Source organism: Metarhizium acridum (genome assembly GCF_019434415.1).
Source record: "Metarhizium acridum strain ARSEF 324 chromosome Unknown scaffold_1, whole genome shotgun sequence".
In the NCBI taxonomy this organism is placed as follows: Eukaryota; Fungi; Ascomycota; class Sordariomycetes; order Hypocreales; family Clavicipitaceae; genus Metarhizium; species Metarhizium acridum.
The window spans coordinates 4093732-4114352 of NW_027094015.1; the positions used below are offsets into that span (position 1 = coordinate 4093732).

General features: G+C 50.3%; 8 protein-coding genes across 9 annotated transcripts; 4 read left to right on the forward strand and 4 right to left on the reverse strand.

The window, feature by feature from the left end:
• Positions 1 to 444: 444 nt before the first annotated feature.
• J3458_001254 (mitochondrial 37S ribosomal protein uS12m) lies at positions 445 to 1505 on the forward strand. Its single transcript, XM_007812146.2, has 2 exons — positions 445 to 1064; positions 1159 to 1505. Exons 1-2 carry the CDS (start codon positions 585 to 587, stop codon positions 1231 to 1233), a joined length of 555 nt encoding a protein of 184 aa, XP_007810337.1. The 5' UTR covers positions 445 to 584; the 3' UTR covers positions 1234 to 1505.
• On the reverse strand, positions 1440 to 3981 carry KRE2 (alpha 1,2-mannosyltransferase 2.4.1). 2 transcript variants are annotated; one of them, XM_007812145.2, is made up of 4 exons: positions 3543 to 3981; positions 3243 to 3452; positions 1952 to 3128; positions 1440 to 1894 (listed from the first exon to the last, which is right to left on the reverse strand). In XM_007812145.2, exons 2-4 carry the CDS (start codon positions 3291 to 3293, stop codon positions 1827 to 1829), a joined length of 1296 nt encoding a protein of 431 aa, XP_007810336.1. In that variant the 5' UTR covers positions 3294 to 3452; positions 3543 to 3981; the 3' UTR covers positions 1440 to 1826. The 2 variants fall into 2 exon arrangements, with proteins under 2 accessions (XP_007810336.1, XP_065978508.1); XM_066116623.1 differs by lacking the exon at positions 3243 to 3452 and having other exon boundaries at positions 3795 to 3981.
• A 2452-nt stretch (positions 3982 to 6433) lies between these two features.
• Positions 6434 to 9970, forward strand: PAT1 (DNA topoisomerase 2-associated protein pat1). The gene is made up of 3 exons (XM_007812144.2): positions 6434 to 6689; positions 6980 to 9182; positions 9237 to 9970. Exons 2-3 carry the CDS (start codon positions 7030 to 7032, stop codon positions 9523 to 9525), a joined length of 2442 nt encoding a protein of 813 aa, XP_007810335.2. The 5' UTR covers positions 6434 to 6689; positions 6980 to 7029; the 3' UTR covers positions 9526 to 9970.
• Positions 9971 to 11470, reverse strand: J3458_001257 (uncharacterized protein). The gene is made up of 2 exons (XM_007812143.2): positions 10820 to 11470; positions 9971 to 10763 (listed from the first exon to the last, which is right to left on the reverse strand). Exons 1-2 carry the CDS (start codon positions 11313 to 11315, stop codon positions 10144 to 10146), a joined length of 1116 nt encoding a protein of 371 aa, XP_007810334.1. The 5' UTR covers positions 11316 to 11470; the 3' UTR covers positions 9971 to 10143.
• Positions 11471 to 12209: 739 nt separating this feature from the next.
• On the reverse strand, positions 12210 to 13328 carry J3458_001258 (uncharacterized protein; the record flags this gene model as incomplete). The annotated part of the gene is made up of 1 exon (XM_007812142.2): positions 12210 to 13328. The coding sequence occupies one exon, from the start codon at positions 13326 to 13328 to the stop codon at positions 12210 to 12212; it is 1119 nt and encodes a 372-aa protein (XP_007810333.2).
• Positions 13329 to 15431: 2103 nt separating this feature from the next.
• TMN2 (Transmembrane 9 superfamily member 2) lies at positions 15432 to 19185 on the forward strand. The gene is made up of 2 exons (XM_007812141.2): positions 15432 to 17599; positions 17658 to 19185. Exons 1-2 carry the CDS (start codon positions 15721 to 15723, stop codon positions 17723 to 17725), a joined length of 1947 nt encoding a protein of 648 aa, XP_007810332.1. The 5' UTR covers positions 15432 to 15720; the 3' UTR covers positions 17726 to 19185.
• J3458_001260 (uncharacterized protein) lies at positions 18070 to 19135 on the reverse strand (the record flags this gene model as incomplete). Its single annotated transcript, XM_007812140.2, has 2 exons — positions 18070 to 18920; positions 18988 to 19135. The coding sequence occupies 2 exons, from the start codon at positions 19133 to 19135 to the stop codon at positions 18070 to 18072; spliced, it is 999 nt and encodes a 332-aa protein (XP_007810331.2).
• A 155-nt stretch (positions 19186 to 19340) lies between the features above and the next one.
• J3458_001261 (uncharacterized protein) lies at positions 19341 to 20605 on the forward strand. Its single transcript, XM_066116624.1, has 5 exons — positions 19341 to 19446; positions 19547 to 19590; positions 19725 to 19778; positions 20048 to 20141; positions 20198 to 20605. Exons 1-5 carry the CDS (start codon positions 19435 to 19437, stop codon positions 20414 to 20416), a joined length of 423 nt encoding a protein of 140 aa, XP_065978509.1. The 5' UTR covers positions 19341 to 19434; the 3' UTR covers positions 20417 to 20605.
• The last annotated feature ends 16 nt before the right edge of the window (positions 20606 to 20621 follow it).

The window sequence follows — 20621 nt, forward strand, 5'->3', positions numbered from 1 at the left end:
TAAGCTTAATGAGATTCTTGGTAGCTAGTATGCTGGCCCAGTATCGTCAGATTTATGGCCGCTTTGCAGTAGAGGAGAATAAGGCAGATGTAACTAGAACGTCGCTCATCGCGGAGAATGTATGCATTGCCGCGCAGGACCCAGCGGTCGCGGCGGGATATCAGAGAAGATCCTGCAAGAGCTTCACGCGGCAATCAAATGTGAATTCAACATTATCGGCATAGACTTCGCCTGTGAGCTGGAGCAGGGGCGAGGGGCGAGTCGAGACGGGGTTTTCAAAACTCCAAGACCCGGCTTTGAAGCGGTGCTCGAGAGTCAGACAGACTGTGGTCACTACTCCTTGGGGGTGAAAAGGTAGCCTCGAAGATGAGAAATCGAGTAGCGCCGCAGCAACAACGTCTATAAAGGTGTTCTAGTAATAATCATTTCCCATCAAGCAAGACCCGGCATGCAAAGAACACGCAAAGAGGGCATCACGTGACCACGCGGTAGATTTTGACCAGCCTCCATGCCGCAGCATCGCGAGCTCCCGCCATCTCAACAAGCACACACCCAAAGCCATTGACCGGCCCAACCCGTCGAAAATGGTCGGCTCAATTGTCCGCCAGCTATTCTCCCCAGCGACCCGGCGATCGCTCACCTCCCCCCTCGCCTCAGCGCTGCTCAAACCGACCCGATTCACACCCATCTTCCGCTCCGCCGCCCCTGCACCCTCAGCACCCTTCTCGACAACACCCGCCCGCAGCGCAACACTGAACCAAGTCCTCAGGGGCATTCGCAAGGGCAAGCGCGCGCGCCACGCCGTCTCCCCGGCACTTTCCAACACCAATTGCCCTGCGCTGAAGGGCGTGTGCCTGCGAGTGGGCGTCGTGAGGCCCAAGAAGCCCAACTCGGGCGAGAGGAAGACGGCCCGTGTGAAGCTCTCGTCCGGGGCGGTGGTGACGGCGTACATTCCCGGCGAGGGGCATAATATCCAGCAGCACAGTGTGGTTCTCGTGCGGGGAGGCAGGGCGCAGGATTGTCCCGGTGTCAGGTATCATTTGGTGCGAGGGGCATTGGACCTGGTAGGTCGGGGGAACGTGGGAGCTGTGTGGTGCTGGGCCGGAAATTTGTTTCTCGCCGCAGGCTTTGGCGAGCATGAGCTAATTGTTTGAATAGGGCGGCGTAGCGAACCGAACTACGAGTCGAAGCAAGTATGGCACCAAGAAGCCCAAGAAGGCTACTGTCGGCTAGCGAAAGCGAACGATGACCAAGCTATGGACTAAATAATTGGCACCGCACAAATAATATTGTCTCATGTGAAGGGGAAGGGCTGTTGACACTTCATCGGACAAGACGAATTTGTGGCCAGTAAGGCGAGATGTTGTGTGCCCAATATGGCTACTGTACACTATAACACGAACATGTAAAAACCAATACTAGACAGCACAAAACATGTCTATATCATAAATAGATTTCCCAAGAATCTTTATTTCGGGCAGCATAAATGTACACGAGTAAAAATTCTGTCCCACCAGTCTTGCTCCCACCCAAAATTATAAAAAAAAAAAACGCCTGTTCATTCCCTTTTTTTGTCTCCTCAAGCTTGTTTATCAGTCGCAGTTTCAAGGTCATCCCATCGTGCGTTTCAATAAAGCCCCTGACTACCTACCCATGTAGCTTTAACGTTTCCCACGCCAAACAAAGCCAGCAATAGTGGAAAAAGACCTCTGTAGCCAAACCGCGGCCATACCCTCGCTTCGTATTATTCATGTATGGTACATACTACGCGTCCCTGACGAACCAAGTCTAATAAGTATTCTCCCTTTTGTATTTTGTTACACATTTCAATCTTTCTCACTCTCCCAACCCTTAGGCTTGGTCTTGCCTGTGACGTCGAAGAATCGCGAAGTGCCTGGATGTGTGGTTAGCAAGCAGTGTTTTTGAAATATATTCGACAAGGGAGACGTACAAGAGTAGCCCTTCCAGTCAAAGTTGTCGCTTGGATTGCAGTGACATCGGAGAGCCAATCGTGTCTTCTCGCCAGTAGGACAATGAGTGAAAGGAACGTGCCAGTAGGCAATATCGTTGAAGAAATGAATGTCGCTCTTGTTCAACAAGAGGCCGGCTGCAATGGAGTGAACTGGGGCATCGCCCCATCGTTCGTAGAAGAAGCCACCGTCACGGTCAAGAGATTCGAAGAAGTCAATGTAAGGCTTGCTTCGGAGCCAGTTCAGATTGCCCACCTCGAAGTTGGACCAAAAATGGCAGTTGTTGTATGTTTCTCCGCCATCGTCACTGAGGAAGCCCAGGGCGTTGTCCGCAGCAATGTGTTCGGGGTGGTTCTTCATAAACTTCTTGGTGCTGTCCCAAAGCGTCTTGATGGTCTCTGCGTATTCGTACAAGCTGAGAACGAAGCTATACTTCTTGCCACCTTCATGCATGACGCGGAAAGGGTCATAGTGGATGTCGCAGTATAGTTCAATAGATGGCTCAACACGCCAGTAGTAATCGTAGTTCATCATAAGGGGCTGTCGAAAGAAGAAACCGGATTCAAATCGGCACATGTGGCGGTAGCTCACAGAATCACCGTAGATGATCTTACGCTCAGCCATGTCCTCGCGTACTTTCTTGGCCTTGTCCTGGTCGATCCATGGAGGGAATGACCAATGCTCCTCGGCAATCTCACCATAGTGAGTCTTGCCGGACACCAGGGACGTCGTGACCTTTTTAAAGGTTTCGTCGAAGGGCTTGTCGTTGAGGAAGACCCAATCATAGTTGTATCGGCGGTTGAATCTATCCTCGACCTGGCGGATGGAGCGAGCGATATCCCACACGTCGCTGTTGCGAGCCAAAGTAACAAATGTGGCGTTCATGCGAGGACCAGGAGCAGGAGAAAGCAGTTCAGCATCCCAATTGGGATCTTCTGGTGTCACCGCAAGCGGAGATTGTGCATTGCTTCCCTTCTGGTTATTCGGGACAGTTGCCGCGTTGTCGGAGCTCTCGGGCTTCTCGAGGGGTTGTTGAGGTTCATTTCTGGGGTCGTCTGATTTCCCAGTCTTGGTATTCGTGCTGGTGTGATCCAAACCCGTCGGAATGGTCACAGTGTCATACTTTGAGTTGGAAACGAAGTAAAACACTGCCAGAGTCTAGAAACATGAATCAAGCGTTAGCGACTAGTGCAGCTGCAGGGTGAAGCGAGAGCACGAAAAAGGAAAAAAAGAAAAAAAAAATCTCAGCAAATCCAACGTCATACAACATACAAAGACGGCGATGATGATGTAGCGGACATAGCGCGCGTTGCCAGCCACCATGGTGAATGATTTGCCACGAGGTGCCCGTGACTGATTTCAGGCTCGACCGGATCAGAAATCAGTGGCACAAAATCGAGCCTCGAAATTGCCAGCGACTCGGCGGATGAAAGAATAGGGAGGTTTTCGAATTTTGGGACGGGTTGGATGGGAGCGAGGAGGCTAGGGGGCTCAGTTAGCTCGAAAACTGGTCCCTCCGGCATGCAGGTCCTCAGGTCCGCAGGCCAGGCTATGGGGTAACGAATACGGTACCGTGGCCAACTCAAAAGACAAAAAAAAAACAGCAATCACGGGAAAAAGAACATGGCATTCGAGAAGCCAGCCCGTCGCCAAGATGAAGGAAGAGCAAGAAGAAGGAGGAGAAGGAGCAGTAGAAGAAGAAAAGAGGAGAATAAAGAAGTAGGCAAATGCCAGAAGTCTCAAAACGATCGCAGGTGAAAATGCGACCGTGTGACAGACAGGTCGGACGAATGACAGGTCAAGAGCCAAACATCAAGTACCTACCTAGTAGGTATCTAATAATGCGCGGATAAGTACGGAGTACGTTCGTGATCCAAGGTGTTTGTAGTTATTTAATTACTACCGGGACTTGATTGATTGATCATTAGGGAACGAAGCATTGAAAGGAAAGGTGCGGTAGGGACGGGAGCCACAGGACACATTGCCAAGAACGGACTGAGTAGGGGGGACGCAGCTGGGCGCTTGGGCTGCTAAAGTGCTGCGTGATTTTACAACCAGTCTGGTAGTACGGAGTACCTAGATCTACTACTCGGCACGGAGCAATTTATACGGAGTACGGAGTACAAGACTCATTAATTGGCAGCTGTGGCGAAGGCAAATGCCCCTCTAGCAATGATTTCCCTTCGGACACTATCACAGCCGCTCAAGTGCTCTCTCATGCTTGGACCTCAACGCCAAGCAGAGCGGGGCGTGAAACAAGGTTTACAGTCTTCGTCACTCTAGAGTTTGCAAGCCGTCAGGCGCCGCCAAAGAACAGCCAATGCCATGCATATTGTCTTGTATGCCCGCCGCATCCAGACCAATCTTTCGGCGTTCAAATACGAACACAGAACGACGGCAACGGGGTCCCAGCGCACAAGGTTTGACACAGTGGAATCCGGACTGCCTAACACTTCGGTGGCTCGGCTAGTGTGTTTCAATAATGCCAAATTGCTGCCTCCACGGCGTCCACGCCGGAAAACGCCAGAAGCGTCCTCTCTGGGTTGGTCGTCGTCCCTTCCCGCAACCCAAATATACCGAGTATTGTGGGGAATGATGCCGATACTTTTTTCGGGTGATATGAACTGGGATGTTGTCTCGTCCGGCTCCCCTAGTCTGATGTGTGAAAGGGGCAGGCAGGGGGCACGGGCATTCGATGTCCAGGGATGGAGCCAGGCGGGCCGTCCAGATCATCCAAACCAGCAGTTTACGTGTTTTTACCGCGACAGCTGGAGGACGCAGTGGAACGCTCAGGGGCAGACCGCAATGCTATATTGCGCTGAGGATTCCATGTCCGGATGGATGAGCACAGAGATGGACAGGTAGGTGTCGTCGCAATCCGCGACTGAAACAAGCTTAGTGGAACGGTTTATGCCTTTGTCCGGAACAAAGTTCTTTGGCACGTGAAAGAACGATAAGACTCCACGATGTAATGTATCTCTCTCCTCAGTCCTTGGAAGCATCGCGACAGAACCCTATAATGAAATTGTTGGTACGGAGTGCATTTTTTTTCATGGACCTTCAGTGGTGTTAGCCGCATCGACCAGCCAAAACTGCCCAGTGGTCTCAACATTGAATTCTTAAAGGACAACATGGTTGGCGCCACCTCTACTCCGTACTCCAAGGGGATATGGGATATGCTGGTTGTGGGTGTTTCGATATGCTGCTCCCTTTTCAGGACACTGCCTATTGCCTATGAAATAAAACCAACAGACTGGAAATTGTGATTTGCACAGCCCCGCATGATTCTTTAAGCACGGGGTGTCCGGTCTGCTGTGGCATCAGAATTCCTGGCTTGGTAAGTCAAGAATTATAATAGAGACTGCTAGGAGGGCCATTCGCCACCCACTTTGCAGGCTTTTTGATGGCCTATACAATACCTAATTCTTTCCTGATGAATGTAGTATGTCTCCGGGACACTGAGTAAACCTACTCGTTGACAGAGGAAGCGAAATCTCGACCCCACGATCGAAGTTACTTCACCCGCACCCTTGATACTGGCAGCAACACCACCTGCCTGACGTGGCCGTCATACAGGATTTTGATGAATCCTAGTAGTGTCGAGGCTGGGCTGTGATAAGAATCATCTATTAAGACAAAGAGTTTCCAATGACCTTTCGCCGGCCTACTCCATCATCAGGGCAATAGAATCGGCGCAAAAAGTTGATTTCCATCACAGTAAGGCTATATCTACGTTCATGTCGCTGTAGGATTGTATGGAGTCTCCGGAGCACACGCAGACGGTAGAGGGCCAACAGTGTTTGCATGACCGACCAAGGTAAAATAGAATTTGTATCACCAATAGTGGTGTGAATGGCGGGGGCTAGTGTACGATAGACCCTGGTGATATGGAGTAGACAATGTATCTCTTGTCGGGGAGTGCGGACAGTTGTGAGCAAGGCATGGGTCAGTCATCACCTACAATTTAGCCATGATTAGACACGTCACGATTGTACGACAGTCAACCCTCCGCTCCATCTGTTGTGCAACTGGAAATGGTTTCCCATTGGTGTCAGAGCCAAAGCAACAGACCGCCGTGCAGTCTAACTCGTGCATCTCTTCAAATTAAATCATGGCGTAGATGATTCTCATACCCCAACTCCATGCGGTAGGATCTAATTATAATGTGAATGCTAGAACCTTCATGATGCCATACCTGCCGGTGTGTCTTCTTTACTAGGTGGTGAGAGCCGTTGCTCAGGAGGCACGCAATACTGCATACGTAGGTGCCGGGCACTATGATCCGACAGCTAGTTATACCCGCAGGACTTGCGAGTTGAGGAGGTAGATGGATTGCTATGCTGGGCACTTTGGGAGTTTTTCGTCAAGCAAACGATAAAGGCCTAAGTTGCACGTGACTTGGCATTGACGACGGGCGCTACTGTCGGAGGCGTAGTGGGGAGTTGTGCGACGTTGGTCCTCCCTCTTTACCCTCGCTCATCGTATCGCAAGCTTCAACACGTAGCTTGTCTCGGCGCTTTCTGTCTGGCGCCGGTGTTGACTCTACGCTGTGACCTCTTGAAGCTTGCGAGGAATCTAAGGGTTACTATCGACGCTGTCCCGTCTCCGCCGGCGCTTGAGCTACTTGCTCTGATTTGACATCGTCGATTCCACTCTGGAAGACACCATGGTAGATTTGTGCGACTTGGCAACCGCTGCGAACTTCCTGTCACTCTAGTGGTAAGTTCCTCTCTCCTTCCGAATTATGCATATTGTTGTAATTATGGCCTCGGCGAGTCGATGTTGTAAGCTTCTGGAGTCCTGATCATGACGCACTTTGCTACAATCTGGTATCAGCGCAAGCAGGCCGAGCATGCCGTGTCGCGAAGCTTGACAGAACAGTTCTGGACAGCTTCTTAAGGTCGAAGTTGCGTTCAATATTCTGAGACGTTTTTTTTTTTGCTGTTATCACTCCTAATATCCTAAGAATTCCACCTTTGCTCCAAGTTCATGCTAACGATTGTGAGTAGTTCTTCCATTCTTTGACTTTCCCCACCTTTGCTGTTCGATATCATACATAATGTCATTCTTCGGTTTGGGCACTGGGCCCCGTGGTCATAACACGGCTGCTCCGGGGTTCTCGCAAGCCCACGATCCTTTCGCCGGTCTTTCAGGACGCGGCAACGAAGACGATGCTCTTGACTTTGAGGACACATACGATGGGCTTGGCGATCAACTAGATGAAACCGATGATGTCTTCAACGATGATACTTTTGGTGGCGATTCTGCTGTCGCGGGAAATGTTGGAAAGGACTTTGACTTTTTTGGACAAACTGCCAAAGTTGCTGATGCCATCGAGGAGGAACATCTTCGCTTCAATCGTCAGCAGCCTGCTCCCAGAGCAACGGCCGCCCAGCCGCAGTCGCAGGCTGTCCCCTCGCAGACCATATCGAACCATTCAACCCAGTCAACACAAAGACCTGCCCGAACTGGATATGAAAAGTACAGGGAGCCAGAACCACTCCCAGATCTGCATGTTGATCAGAGTATTTGGGGAATTGCACCAGCCAAGACGACTGCACACACTTCGCAGGGCGCTACCCAACAAACCTCCACATCATCCAGCCGAAGAATTATGAGTCTCGAAGAAGTCGAGGCTTCTATGAGAGCCCAAGCCCCGAAACAAGCACAGCCTCAGGTTCCTCTGTCTGACCCTGCCATCTATCAGCAAGGGCCGACCACGGAATATATTACATCTCAACATGCTATGCAACACCATCAACAGGGCCATCCTGGCCACGGACCCCCGGTCACGATATTGCAACGTCCTCAGAGCATGCAGACCAGGCCAACAGAGCAGATGCCTGCGCCACCACAACCACAGTCCCGCCAGCAAGCGCCTCCTGTGCAGCCCACCCAGATCTTACAGAATCCTAACCGTCTTTCTGGAGAGTCTGCACCGATGAGTGTGCCTAGCCCTTACGGCCATCGTTCCCAAGGCTCCATTCCTGGCTTGGCGCAACTGCAGGCTCATCCTCACATGTTGCAAATGTCTGAGGACGAAAAGGCCGCCTTTTTAGATCAGGAAACTAAGCGTGCCAAACGAAACCACAAAATCTGGCTTTTGTCTAAAGACAATGGACTAATGACACCCCAGGATAAGAATTTTATAACCCGAATTCAGTTGCAGCAACTTGTCTCCGCTACTGGGAATCCTGTTGAAGGCTCTGATGCTTCCATTTCCGAAGACTTTTACTACCAAGTCTACAGTCATATCCGTGCCGGCCAACGGCAAAATCCAAGTCAACCCCTGAGTAATTTTGCGCAGACTTATCTATTCCAGACGGGAAGTCGCCATGGTGGAATGCGCCGCCATGGCAGACCTGCTGAGAATCACATTCAGCGAATGGAACAACAGGTTCAAAGAGCCGTTGAAGCTGCAAAAAACAAACCGAAGAACCCTCAGCTCGTCATTGCTGGTAGCTTGGGCAAGATTTCTTTCAGCAATGCGAAGACACCGAAGCCGTTGCTCAACATCAAGCGCGCTGAGAGTGAGACTCCTCGTCCAAGCAACGGTAAAAAGTCTCCCCACCAAGAGACCGTGCTTGATCGGAAGCGAATTCTACGGAATGTCGAGAAGGTTTACGATATCTTGATGAAGATTGAAGACCACATTCGGCTTATCCCTCCGCCAATGGGCAACCAGCCTGACCTAGAACTCCAAGAACAGCATCGGCAATGGGCCGTGACATTGGACGCCTACAATGCAAAGCTGTGGACAGAGTTGAAGGTGCACGAGCCGATTGGCGCTACGCTTCCTCATCCATTCATCGCTTTTTTGTCGTGCGCCAAGGGAAAGAAGGCGATTCCCCGCATCTTCCCCCACCTCACTTTCGAGCAGCGAACGACGATATTGACTATGATTATTTATCACCTTGACCAGCTTGATGTTGTCCAAGGTGCCGCTGTCACAAGTGGCGAAACCAATCTCAACTCCCGTATGCGCGAGAACATTGAACTCTTCATCTCAACTGTCATGCCTTCTTTGATGCAATACTTTAATGAAACCGGCTTGGATATCGTTGATGGCGTCCTGAACCTTGTTGCTACAAAGCTAAATGTCGATCTCATTGCCAGAACAAGAATTGGTGTTTCGATGCTCACTTTGATTCTCAGCCGTGCTGTGCTTTTGAAACAGACTGGTGCTGGCAATCCGGAGCAGTGGGAGAAATGGTAAGACGCCTCAAGTTGTCCCTGCTGACGTACTCTTTACTAACTTCTTGAAAGGGACCAAACATTTGAAATTTTGTTTAGCAAACTAGAGCCTTCGCTACCGTACATTTTTCCTGGCAGCGTTAATGCCGGAATCGACGTTTATGTCTGGCAATTGCTTGCGGCCATGGGGGTTGGTGCTACCCATGATCAGCAGACTCGACTCGTACTTGCAGTCAAGGACCGTGTCTTGGACACTGTTTCCATGTCAAAGACTTTACCGCCCACTATGGCCGCGGAGCGACTTGGCAGTGTGAATCTCTTCATGCGATCCATTGGTTTGGATGTAGAGTTACTGCAGTAAAACCCAAAACGATATCATGCGACAAACAATGCATCTTCAAAACGGAAAACGAAAAGCGGGAGCAACACATATATTTGCATATATTCAAGGCTTTATCATCCTCGTGGGGAGTTCCATAAGGCAAACTTGGGCTGGCTTGTGGTTTGGGAAATCTTTACGATGTGGAGCGATTGTGCCATGTAAGAAGACGACAACGCCGTGCTAATTGGTGGGGGCCTTGCCGTGAATGTAAAGGAGAAAGGATAGGATGAAAGGGGCTAGGAATCAACCATTTCACACATGACATTTGCTACTCTGTTTATTCTTTTTTTTTTTTTGCTCGCTAAAATCATTCTGTACAATACGAATTGGGAGATGATCATTTTGATAATATGGTATGGCGTGTCACGGGCATAGATGAAGGCTACCTTCAGCATCACGAGCATGAGGAAGGCGGGTTGGAATGCCGGTGTCGTTTGGCATGTACAAATCAAGCTTTTATCTTCCCTGCAAAAACATCCTCTCGAAAACAAACTTCTCTATACCCGTAAAGTACTGGGTAGACCATTTCGTAAACACCTTGCGCCGGGTTCATGCATACAACTTTGCCTCTCTTGACAACACTCCATCAAGCAATTTCTAGTCGATAATGATTGATGCTTTTGATGGTGCCTTGGCTCTACTGGCTTTTCTCGTAGCAGCAGGAGCTGCGCCACCCCGTGGTTTCCCCTTGGATGTCCTTCCATCCTCAGCATCCTGCTTACCTTTTGGCTCAGGCTTGACCTCTGGCTCTGGATCAGGCTTCTCAATGCCACTCACAGCCTCCAACATTTGCTTATCATTCCACTTGGCCCCGAACCTGGGCACTAATTCCTCCATATCCTTTTCCGCCCCTTCCCCCTCCTTCGTCTCGCCTTCGCCCCCGGTTTTCTTGGTATCAGTCCCGGGCTGCAGGAATAGACTCTCGTTATACACTTCCCATGCAGCCTCCTCGTTTTCATCCGTATATCTCATCTTCCGCCAGTTTTCCGTCTGCACAAAGCGTAATCTGTCTGCCATGGTTTCTGTGGTGACAGCATCGCCGTCGGCGGTGTTCTTGATGGTCATGTGGATGGCGCGGGCCGCGGTTGATGAAGATCCTGCCGCTTCTTTGGATGCTGAGGCGGAGGCGTTGCGTTCTTGTTGGGTGGCTGCATCGAGGTGGTGGAGCTGAGGTCTAAGATGGACGAGGCAAGAGACGGGTGTGAGATGGAGGTTTTCTGGCAATTGGGTTAGTGAATGGATTGATTGAAAGGAAGAGTGAGTAGCAACATACTCCCTTGGAACACCCCGACCATGTATTGAACTTCGTCTGTGTCGGGGTACTGCCCGCCCAGTGTCTGTGTCCTCAACACCTTGTCCTGGCGAACAGCCTCATTCCAGTCCATGTACTCATCGTCGTCCGTCTCACCCTTCTTCTTGCCTCTTTGCTGTACGGCGCCGAAGCCGAAGCCTCCTGCTAGACCGTGACTACCCCCGTTCTTCGACGCCATGGATGACTGAAGAACGCGGCCCCATTTCAAACCCTTCTCGCGGTCGTAGGCGGTTGTATTGTCCAGAGGCAAGTCAACCTCGACCATGCCGGAATGCGCCTTCAGACGGAGCTCGGTGGGTGGTGGTCGCGGCGTGTCATCCGTACGATTGGGCTGCTGCAGGACGAGTAGGCGGCGCCCTAGAGGGAGGGCCGGGTTCAGGAAGACGGGGTAGCTGGCAGTTATGGGATCGTCGTCTTCGATATCATTGTCGATGTCCATTTCCTGGAGCTTGCTCATATTGCGTGGGCTTCCGGTAATTCCGGCCGTATATTATCGCTTTTTTTTTCGGTGAAGATATGTTGTCTGTTCGGAACAAAATGGAGCTATGTTGCTCAATCGTTCTCAACTAGAGGAAAATTAGGATAGGCGAAGTGAAGTCACGACTCCCGCAATGATCAAAGGTAGGGGAGGTGGGGTGTAGAAAATTGTTGGCAGCGCGGAGCTCTTATCTTATCAGTGTACTCACTTGGTTGAGCGACGACGACGATTCTGTTCCCTTCGTCCCTCCGCTTGCTCAAGTCCGTAATCGATTACGGAATTGATATTAGGCATATTGCGTATCAATTCGTCTCAAGTTTTTTCTCATCATGATAAATGTGAGAAATGCCAAACACTATCTGACTTCCACGACCCTATCGAGTAGCCAAGATTGGCCGCATCTTCCAGGGTCTAGGGATGCGATTACAGTTTGTGACAGAATATATTTACCCACCAAGGAATATACACTAATATATTATAGTATAGAGCGTGACAGCCAGGTAACTGACCTGGTTTAACACTGTTTGCCTCCCACTGTAAGTTGGTCGTATCCATGGGAACATTTCTCTCCCTCTGCTGATCGCAACTTCAACGTCTTCCATGGCTCAAAACGTCTCTTTCATAGTTAAGAAAATGCGGTAATTTGTTTCTGCCATACTGAATCCATCACGGTATTCTCCTTCCCTGCAACTCGTCTTTAATTGAGGTCAGTACCCGGCGCCTACCAGACTACTTGGGTCCTATTACATATATGGGACGAACCAAGCCAGAAGTCATTCAATTCACTAGGAAAATGCGAAATTCGGCCTTCGTCGAAGATCTGTGCGAAGATACCTTGTTAAGATTGCCCCCAGCATACGCGTCTATGCCAGTCTACCTGTTCTTGCCTCTATGTCTTCGACCTGCTTCCAACATCTTTGCCCTCTTCTGGAACCGCTCACCGATCTCTACGCCGCGGCCACTTCCTCTTGGGCCATCTGTTGTATCAAAACCACGCTTTCGGCTCTTCTCAAGCATCGCACGTACTCCGCCACCGGGAGGCCCTTTGCGTTTGGTCAAGCGATCGATTCGATCAACTCCCTCTCCCAAATTGTGCCATTCCTCGCCACCAAACTGCATACGACCACTGCGACCAGCTGCCTTGGCCTTCTTAGCGCGGTCCTTCTTGCTCTCTTTGGGAAGACGGGTGAAGTTGGTTTCTTCGTATTCGCGACGCTCGGCCTCTTCCTTGCGTTCTGAGGCGGTTTTCATCTTGCGACCACCCTGGACAATAGTTGTACCAATACTGGGTTCGGCCATGGGAGCAGTGGCTAATTCATCATTGACAAACTCTTCCATGGTGTGTGATATGGGGGCCCTTCGTTGAGTCTTTTCACGAGGTCGTGACGATTCCATGACAATGCGATCTCGCCTGGGCGGCCGGTAGACCCCTGCTGGTCCGTCTTCCCGTCCGCCGCGGCTAGTAGAAACCTCATCAACCATAGCTCCAAGGTTGGGAGCTGCGCCCATGTTGCCTTTCCGGGCTTGTGACTGCTCATCTGCTTCGCTCTCTGCGTCGGACTCCAGGTCTTCTGATGCAGAGTCTGATGCAGACTCGTCTTCATCCGCATTGGATTGTTGTTCTTTTGCTTTCTGCTCGCGCTGGGCGTCTTGCGCCGTTCGCAAGAATCGTTCGATGGAGAACTTTAACTTTTCCTCGAGTGGCCGGGCGCCCTTCTCGAGATAAAGTCGCAGCTCAACAAGTTTAGCTCGAACTGATTCGTCCAGCTGACTGCTGTTTTCAGGGTCGGGCTTGGAACTGCGGAGTTTGAGGAGAATTAGAAAGACGAGGTTTTGCAGGTACGAGAGGAGCAACTCGTTTTTCACATCGAGCAGTGAAATGCCATCTGCAGGGGGTTCGATGGCGGCAATTTTTGGGGTGACTTCTTGAGTTAGTGATAAGGACTGAGTCAAAGAAGCCAGCAATGCCGGCAAAGTGGTTGGAGCAGCCATCGCGGTGGTGCCTTGAAAGTGCAGTGGATTTGATGCAGTCGACTGAAGAAGAACTCGAGACCGACGATGGTTCAAGTGTTTGCCCGCGAAACTTTTTAGTGGAGCAGTCTAGTGGAAAGACTTCCGTTCAGCGACCCTGCGTGCACTTTGCAAATTTTCGAAGTCCTGTCGCTGGCCCTTTATCTGCCCCACCTTGGCTTCCGATCTCATCTTTCTCTTTTCATGCGATGCGGTCAGTTAGTTCCCCACGCGGTTGTTTCCACTCCATACGACGACGACAACCCGTCCATCGCCCTTCGACGCCCAGAAGAATCACAGTATGACAATGACGGTCATTCTAGGCCCTCAGTGGGGTATATCTCGCGCTCCTCCTACCTCTCGCTTCGTCTTGTTTTGCCTTAACAACACCAGGCATTAAACGAAATGCGTCCAGTAATATCTGCGGCGCTAACTCGACGTGATTGTATAGGAGATGAGGGCGTACGTCCCCTTTCACGTGGGTCTATTCTTCCAACTGTCAGATATGCACAAATTGCTAATAACTGTGGTCGCTTAGAAGGAAAGTTGACCGATAACCTTGTTCCTGAGGCGCAACTCTGCGCTCGAACTGCCGTGAGCATTAGCTTCACCCGCTATAACATGAGTTTACTGACAAACCATTAAGGGGGGTCACCTGGCCATTCTATCACGTGAATTAGAGATTCCTCGCTAGCGGGCAATCGATTCATGAGAAGAAGAGGCTGACCACATTCCATAGCTTCGGAGGAGTATCGTCTTGGTGGGTGTATATAGACGCAAAGACTTGCAGTCTACTGATTTTTCCTAGCTTTCACCCGCTTCCCTCCGGTCTGATCAATCCACGATGGTAAAATCCACTTCAGCCAGACCTGAAGAAAACGGAACTCTGGCATTCCTCCGGAAGGTAGTCTGGGTACTACCTGGCGCGGCGTGGGCCCAAGCTATAGTTGCAAGCATGCTGTAGGTAAACCTGAGGCTCGTCTTCCTTATTTCTCCAGCTAAACTCCTTAGTAGCGAAGTGGTATTCGTTTGGCAGAAGTCTGCAACCCTACAGTATTAGAGACTAAGCTCCGTCGACTAGCTTCTGGTCATTGGAAGCGCTTTGGAGACTTGCTCGAATATGACGTCGAGGAGGGGATTGCTCGTTTCAATGAGTATCGGCTTAAACTTGCCAAGTATGCTGTGGATGGCGTGACTTTCCTGAAGGGTGCCTAAGAACACGGCATGAACATTGTTGTTGAGGGAGCTCATGTTGGTTAAACCTATTTCTGTGTGCTTCCGTTATCTCTTGCTAATACTAGACAAAAGGCTCTATAAAAGGGGTCAAATCCGACCTGCTAGCTGTGAGCAGCTTCCACATACAACCTAAATACCCGATTTTGGGACGTAACACTTTGGTGATCTTCCAAGGGAAGCTAGAGATTATATTGAGGCAAATGCTTTATTACTTTTCAATTTATTTTCACTAATTTTCTATTCAGTATATCGAAACCTTTATTGGTGTTAAGATAAGCTGTATTTCTCAAATATCTGTAAACAAGCCTAACGTCAATTAGATCAAGTGGATTGGCACTGGTCCCGCGGTCATGCGATGATTACGCGCGCTTGACACGTTGGCTATATAGTAGATAGGGAGAAGGAGATGATGTAGACGATTCATATAATTGCGAGAGAAATTTGCCCTCACAGTACTTTTGCCAGGCAAAATGGTGCGATTAGATAGCTACTAAGGTAGGTTTCTTGTAACTGGCGTAGTTGGGTTGTTCCTGTTGTACTGTTTGACAGCACCAGACCAGACATCAATTGACATGGCGATGGCTACGGAGCCAGCGTACCCGACTTTTTGCTGTCCGTCTGGTGTAATAATTCCTCCGTATGGGGTACTGACTTAGGTACCTACTGTAGGTAAGTTACACGCGTCACCAAGCCCACATGGATCCTGCTACTCCGTACGGAGTACTACGTATAACTACTAATTAATACATTGTTAGCAGGCACGCAGGCACGGCTCCTGACTAAGCTGGTTTGGGCGATAGTGTCCATGTCACCTTTGTTGCCAGATTCCCACTTCCACCCCCCATAGCTGTCAGATTTTGGGCCTTGGGTCGACTTAGCATTTTTGTAGCGGGATTCCCTGTTCTGTGCCATCGTGTCGACAAGAACATTGAAGCTTGTCTAGCTGCTGATGCGTGTCGAGCAGAAGTGTCGACTTCTGCTCTCGACTTCTTCTTGATTACGGCTTTGGCCATCTCGAGCAGAGCTCTTCTCAGTCATCCACCCAGCGTCATCGTACCGATAGCATAACGAAGCCGCGAGCCGCCGGTCGAGCCACAGTCATCCATCTGCCTTGGCATGCCGTAAACAGTCGCCAAACATGCACTTCAAAGACACCGCGCAGCGGGCGCTTTTTGCTGCAGCGCTCATGGCGCCGCAGTGGACGTCTGCTTTCTACCTGCCTGGTGTTGCGCCGACCTCATATAAGCCCGACGACCAGGTACCGCTGTACGTCAACAAGATTTCGCCCGTTGCTGCGATGCAAGACTACCGACTACACTCCGTGGTCTCATACGACTACTACCATCCCGCTTTTCAGTTTTGCCAACCGAATGGGGGACCGAAATACGTATCCGAGAGCCTAGGAAGCATCTTGTTCGGTGACCGGATCATGACTTCGCCATTTGACTTGCGCATGCTCAGAAACGAGACTTGCAAGCCTCTGTGCAAGGTCTCGTATCCGGAAAAAATGCGAGAATTCATCAATGACAGAATTTACCAGGGTTATAGCTTGAATTGGCTCGTTGACGGTCTGCCGGCAGGCCAGAAGATTCAAGATGAAATCACAGGCACTACCTTCTACAGCCCCGGCTTTTCCATTGGCGACTACGAATTCACAGAGAATGATGAAGAGGATGAGAAGCTTTCCTTCAATAACCACTACGAAATTTGGATCGAGTATCACGAGGTGAATGGGAACCCGAATCAACTTCGTGTGGTTGGTGTCGTCGTCCAACCCTCTTCCTTGGCCTATACTGGCGAACCCGACTGCGCGGATAACCATCCAAAGCTCATCTTTGAAGAAGGCGACAAGAACCAGGATGTTTACTTCAGTTATAGTGTGTATTGGAGGAAGTCGGACACTGCCTGGGCAACTCGATGGGACAAGTATCTCCACGTATTCGACCCCAAGATCCACTGGTTCTGGCTGATCGACACTGCAATTATTGTCATTATTCTGGTACTGACGGTCATGTCAATTCTGGTGCGCACACTGAAGAAGGACATCTCTCGCTACAATCGCCTTGATGCCATCAACTTGGACGACCTCAGTGGAACTTCTGCAATGGAGGATGGCGTTCAAGAAGACTCTGGCTGGAAGCTGGTTCACGGCGATGTCTTCCGAACCCCGTCCCACCCGCTCTTGTTGTCCGTTTTGCTGGGCAGCGGTGCTCAGCTTTTCGTCATGACCGGGTGTACCATTGTCTTTGCTCTACTGGGCTTCCTGTCTCCTTCCAACCGTGGCTCTCTTGGGACCATCATGATCATTCTGTACACTCTTCTCGGATTCGTCGGAGGTTATACTTCGGCGAGAACTTACAAGGCAATGCAGGGTGAACAGTGGAAGGTGAACATTGCCTTGACACCGGTGCTGGTCCCTGGTATTGTCTTTGCTGCCTTCTTCCTTTTGGATCTTTTCCTCTGGGCCAAACAGTCCTCTGGCGCTGTGCCATTCACCACCATGCTTGTAATTATTGGCATCTGGTTTGTCATCTCCATCCCACTGTCAGTTGCAGGATCCTGGCTGGGTTTCCGAAGCCCCCAGATTGAGGCACCTGTGCGCGTCAACCAGATTCCACGTCAGATCCCGCCAGTTACGACATACCTTCGTCCTATTCCCAGTATGCTGATCGTTGGTTTGCTGCCATTTGGTGCCATCTTTGTCGAGCTTTACTTCATCATGAGCTCCATCTGGTTCAGCCGCATCTACTACATGTTTGGCTTCCTCTTTCTTTGCTACGGCCTCATGGTGATTGTTTGCGCCGCCGTCACTATTCTTATGACTTATTTCCTGCTCTGCGCCGAGAACTATCATTGGCAGTGGCGATCTTTCCTGGCTGCTGGCATGAGCGGTGGTTACATTTTTCTAAATTGCCTGCTTTACCTCATCACCAAGGTAAAGCTCGGCGGCCTGGCTGGGATAGTCCTGTACATGGGCTACAGTGCTCTCATTTCCTTCCTATTCTTTATTCTCGCCGGTACGATTTCTGCACATTTGATATTTGGGGATGTAACGGCGGCTAACGTAAATTTTAGGCTCCATTGGCTATTTTGCCAGCTGGTGGTTCGTCCAACGGATTTACTCGTCAATCAAGATTGACTGAGGGAATCGACATCTCAACTTGCTTCGAACCAAGTTTGGACTAGAGGCCGGCGGGATTACCATGGACGTCGTCGTGGTCCCCGCAAATCTGATTATGAGGGATGTAAAACACCATATGTATGACTAGCGTGTGCAGTCCGATACTGTCCTTCAGCAAACCGGTCAAGGGCACAGCGATCAGGGGGTTTTGTCATGTCTGGGAAAGGCGACTTTATTGATAGACAAAAGAATATGACATGAGCATTTAGCATTTTGAACTTTGTTAAATCATTTTCGCGAGTTCTATCCTACGCTACACATGCATATCGGCATTGACGTGGTGAGGAATCAATGTGCGTAAGTTGCTCAGTCATCATCGTCGTCGTCATCCAAATCATCCAAATTCGTGAACTGAAACTGCTTCTTCTCCCCAAGACCTGTACCAGCTTTGGACAGCCCGGGTCCATCAGGCTGCCCACTGACGATACTCGCCCGCCTCCATTCTGCCTGTTCCTTTTCTCGTTGCCTCTCTCTCTCAGCACGAGCCCTTTCCCGTTCCTCACGGAGCTGTTTCTCGCGCGACTCACGCTCAGCCTTCTCCTGCTCTTCCTTGGCCTTGCGCTCCTCTTCTTCCTTGAGCCTCCTTTCCTCTTCTGTCGCAGGATCGTACCCCTTTGGATCAATGCCCTGTTCGACAAGAACCTGATACGAAGCCAAAGATCCCGAACGAATCTTGTCCTCCAATGGCCAGGGGAAGAAGAGTTGTCCAGACAGCGGGTTGAGATACTGGCTCATTCCCTCGGGTAGACTCGTGTTCAGATTCGCTGCAGGTTGCTGTGTTGGCTGCTCCGCAGTCAACTGCGGTGTGCCATTGACGGCAGGACTTTGCGGCTGCGAAGGCGTCCGCGCAGACGGGGTCAGAGCAGACTGTGCCTGAGACTCAGAGTTAGGCGACTGCGTTTCTGGCTCTGCTGCCGCGCCTTCAATCGTCGCTGCTGGCGGGAGGGTGGTTTTGCTGATTCTCCTTGCGTAGCGGAGGAGCTCTTCGTATGCGATGGGGTAGTTGGGCTCGGATGGGTATGTCGTCGTGTGTGTGCTGACAATGTCTTTGTGCGTGTTGGCGAGGCTGGTCAGGGTGTCGCGAATTTGGGTGTCCAGTGCTGCTGAGGACCGGCGAAGCTTTTGAATGCGGAGATTATTGTTTTGATGGATTTGAACTAGAATTGAGTCAGAGGATGTGGCCTATAGGCGAGGGAGCACTCTGCGAGTTTTTTTCCTTTTTACCTTCTTCAAGGCCTTTGCTGAGTTCGTTGTCGGCGGCTTTGAGCTCTTCGGCTTGAATAGTGGACGGGTGATATTTTGTGACGGAGTCAATTAGATTTGACAATGCCTTTTCCAGTCGCTCAAAGCGACTGTCAATGTATTTGTCCATATCTGCGAGTGCTTTCTCGACAAGCTACCAGCATCACATGGAAACTACTATTATAAAATGGAATTGGCTTAGGTTCTGAACGATGAACCGATGCCGTTTGGTATTACCTGCAGTGGGTCAACTCAAACTCATTTCATTGGCTACTCAATATCCAGAAGCTGTGGTGTGGGCCTCAGGCCACCATCCGGCCTTTCCCGTGGGCAAACTCGCGCATCGTTCCGGCATCAATCTTGAAGACGATACTCCGTGAAGCAATTGAATCATATTGAAAGGCTTCGACCGCCACCCCTCCAGTCAAGATGGTCTACACTGTAAGTACGCTCACGACCAATGACTTCTAGGAAGACTGAATGCCGCACTGCATGAATAATACCGCGCCGAGGTGGAGTGTTGGCTGACGGAATCTTGCAGACTCCTGTCCGCGCTGCGGAATTCAAGAGCGCCTACGGCCCCAAGTACGTACCGAATGTATCCAATGACGCCGATCTCGACAAAGCAACCGAGTTGCCTGCGGAAATGGCCTGCCATGTTGCCTAGCCCTGGGCACAGTTGGCTCGAATGATGGGAGGAGATTAACATTGTGCAATAGGTACAAGTACCAGCCTAACATCCATGGATGGAACCAGACTACTCTCCTCCGAACGTAAGTTGGATCTTCTTCTCCGGGATGACTCCGGGATGGGTGAAGCATTTGGTCGAATGAGGGTTTATGGCACCGGGGGCGACCCTAGGTCTGGAAAGGAACAGTAGGCTTGGAAAAGGACAATTCCTTTTCGCATGGGGGACTGCCGCTTGACCTAGATGCACAAATCCGCCTGCTGGGTCAATTTTGAGCGGAACATGGGAGCATTCTTCAACACCCGCGCAGTCAACGGGAGGCTTGGGCAAATATGAAACTAACGATTGGGATAGTGGAGTGAAATCTGCCTCTTTTGGTGGTGCTGCCGTTGTCGGTCTACTTCTCTACGTCTCCGGCATTCCTCGTGTCCAGAGGGACGTTCTCCAGGTATATCTGCTAAATAGGCCGATTCTAGTGTTCTGACTGCTAATACTGGTCCATAGAAAATCCCCTTCGTCGGCCGCTACTTCATTCAGCCTGAGGTCCACCCCCAGGACAACGTGAGTCTCGAAAATCCTAATTGCCGTCACAATGTCATGGTTAACGAATTTGTAGCCCTTTTAAAATGCATTGGTGGAGCATGGATTGTAGATTATCAAAGCCCTGTGGACGAACAAGGGTTCTTCTCTTTGTATAAGATACTCAAAATAGAACTTTTCTGAGCCACCTGCCCTGTTTTAAATAGCCTGTAATCTTTGTCTCTTCATTTCGTGCTGCGACTATCGTTTACGAGATGTCTGATACCGGAGGATGTTAAATACGCCACTATGCGTAATCTATGCGTGCAGTGGTGCAAACGCATCCTGGAGAAACACTGAGCTCATTCACTATTACTAAATTGTCTCCGATCAATCAAATATTCTCTGT

Bases quoted from the DNA above. Each gene is read 5' to 3' on its own strand.
- J3458_001254 (XM_007812146.2), top strand. From the start codon at position 585: ATGGTCGGCTCAATTGTCCGCCAGCTATTCTCCCCAGCGACCCGGCGA. The intron at 1,065-1,158 runs GTAGGTCGGGGG...TTGTTTGAATAG, and splicing joins TGCGAGGGGCATTGGACCTG to GGCGGCGTAGCGAACCGAAC.
- KRE2 (XM_007812145.2), bottom strand. From the start codon at position 3,293: ATGGTGGCTGGCAACGCGCGCTATGTCCGCTACATCATCATCGCCGTC. The intron at 3,129-3,242 runs GTATGTTGTATG...TCATGTTTCTAG, and splicing joins ACATCATCATCGCCGTCTTT to ACTCTGGCAGTGTTTTACTT. The intron at 1,895-1,951 runs GTACGTCTCCCT...CCACACATCCAG, and splicing joins TGACTGGAAGGGCTACTCTT to GCACTTCGCGATTCTTCGAC.
- PAT1 (XM_007812144.2), top strand. From the start codon at position 7,030: ATGTCATTCTTCGGTTTGGGCACTGGGCCCCGTGGTCATAACACGGCT. The intron at 9,183-9,236 runs GTAAGACGCCTC...ACTTCTTGAAAG, and splicing joins CCGGAGCAGTGGGAGAAATG to GGACCAAACATTTGAAATTT.
- J3458_001257 (XM_007812143.2), bottom strand. From the start codon at position 11,315: ATGAGCAAGCTCCAGGAAATGGACATCGACAATGATATCGAAGACGAC. The intron at 10,764-10,819 runs GTATGTTGCTAC...CCCAATTGCCAG, and splicing joins GGTCGGGGTGTTCCAAGGGA to AAAACCTCCATCTCACACCC.
- TMN2 (XM_007812141.2), top strand. From the start codon at position 15,721: ATGCACTTCAAAGACACCGCGCAGCGGGCGCTTTTTGCTGCAGCGCTC. The intron at 17,600-17,657 runs GTACGATTTCTG...CGTAAATTTTAG, and splicing joins CCTATTCTTTATTCTCGCCG to GCTCCATTGGCTATTTTGCC.
- J3458_001261 (XM_066116624.1), top strand. The intron at 19,591-19,724 runs GTACGTACCGAA...ATTGTGCAATAG, and splicing joins AAGAGCGCCTACGGCCCCAA to GTACAAGTACCAGCCTAACA. The intron at 19,779-20,047 runs GTAAGTTGGATC...CGATTGGGATAG, and splicing joins CAGACTACTCTCCTCCGAAC to TGGAGTGAAATCTGCCTCTT.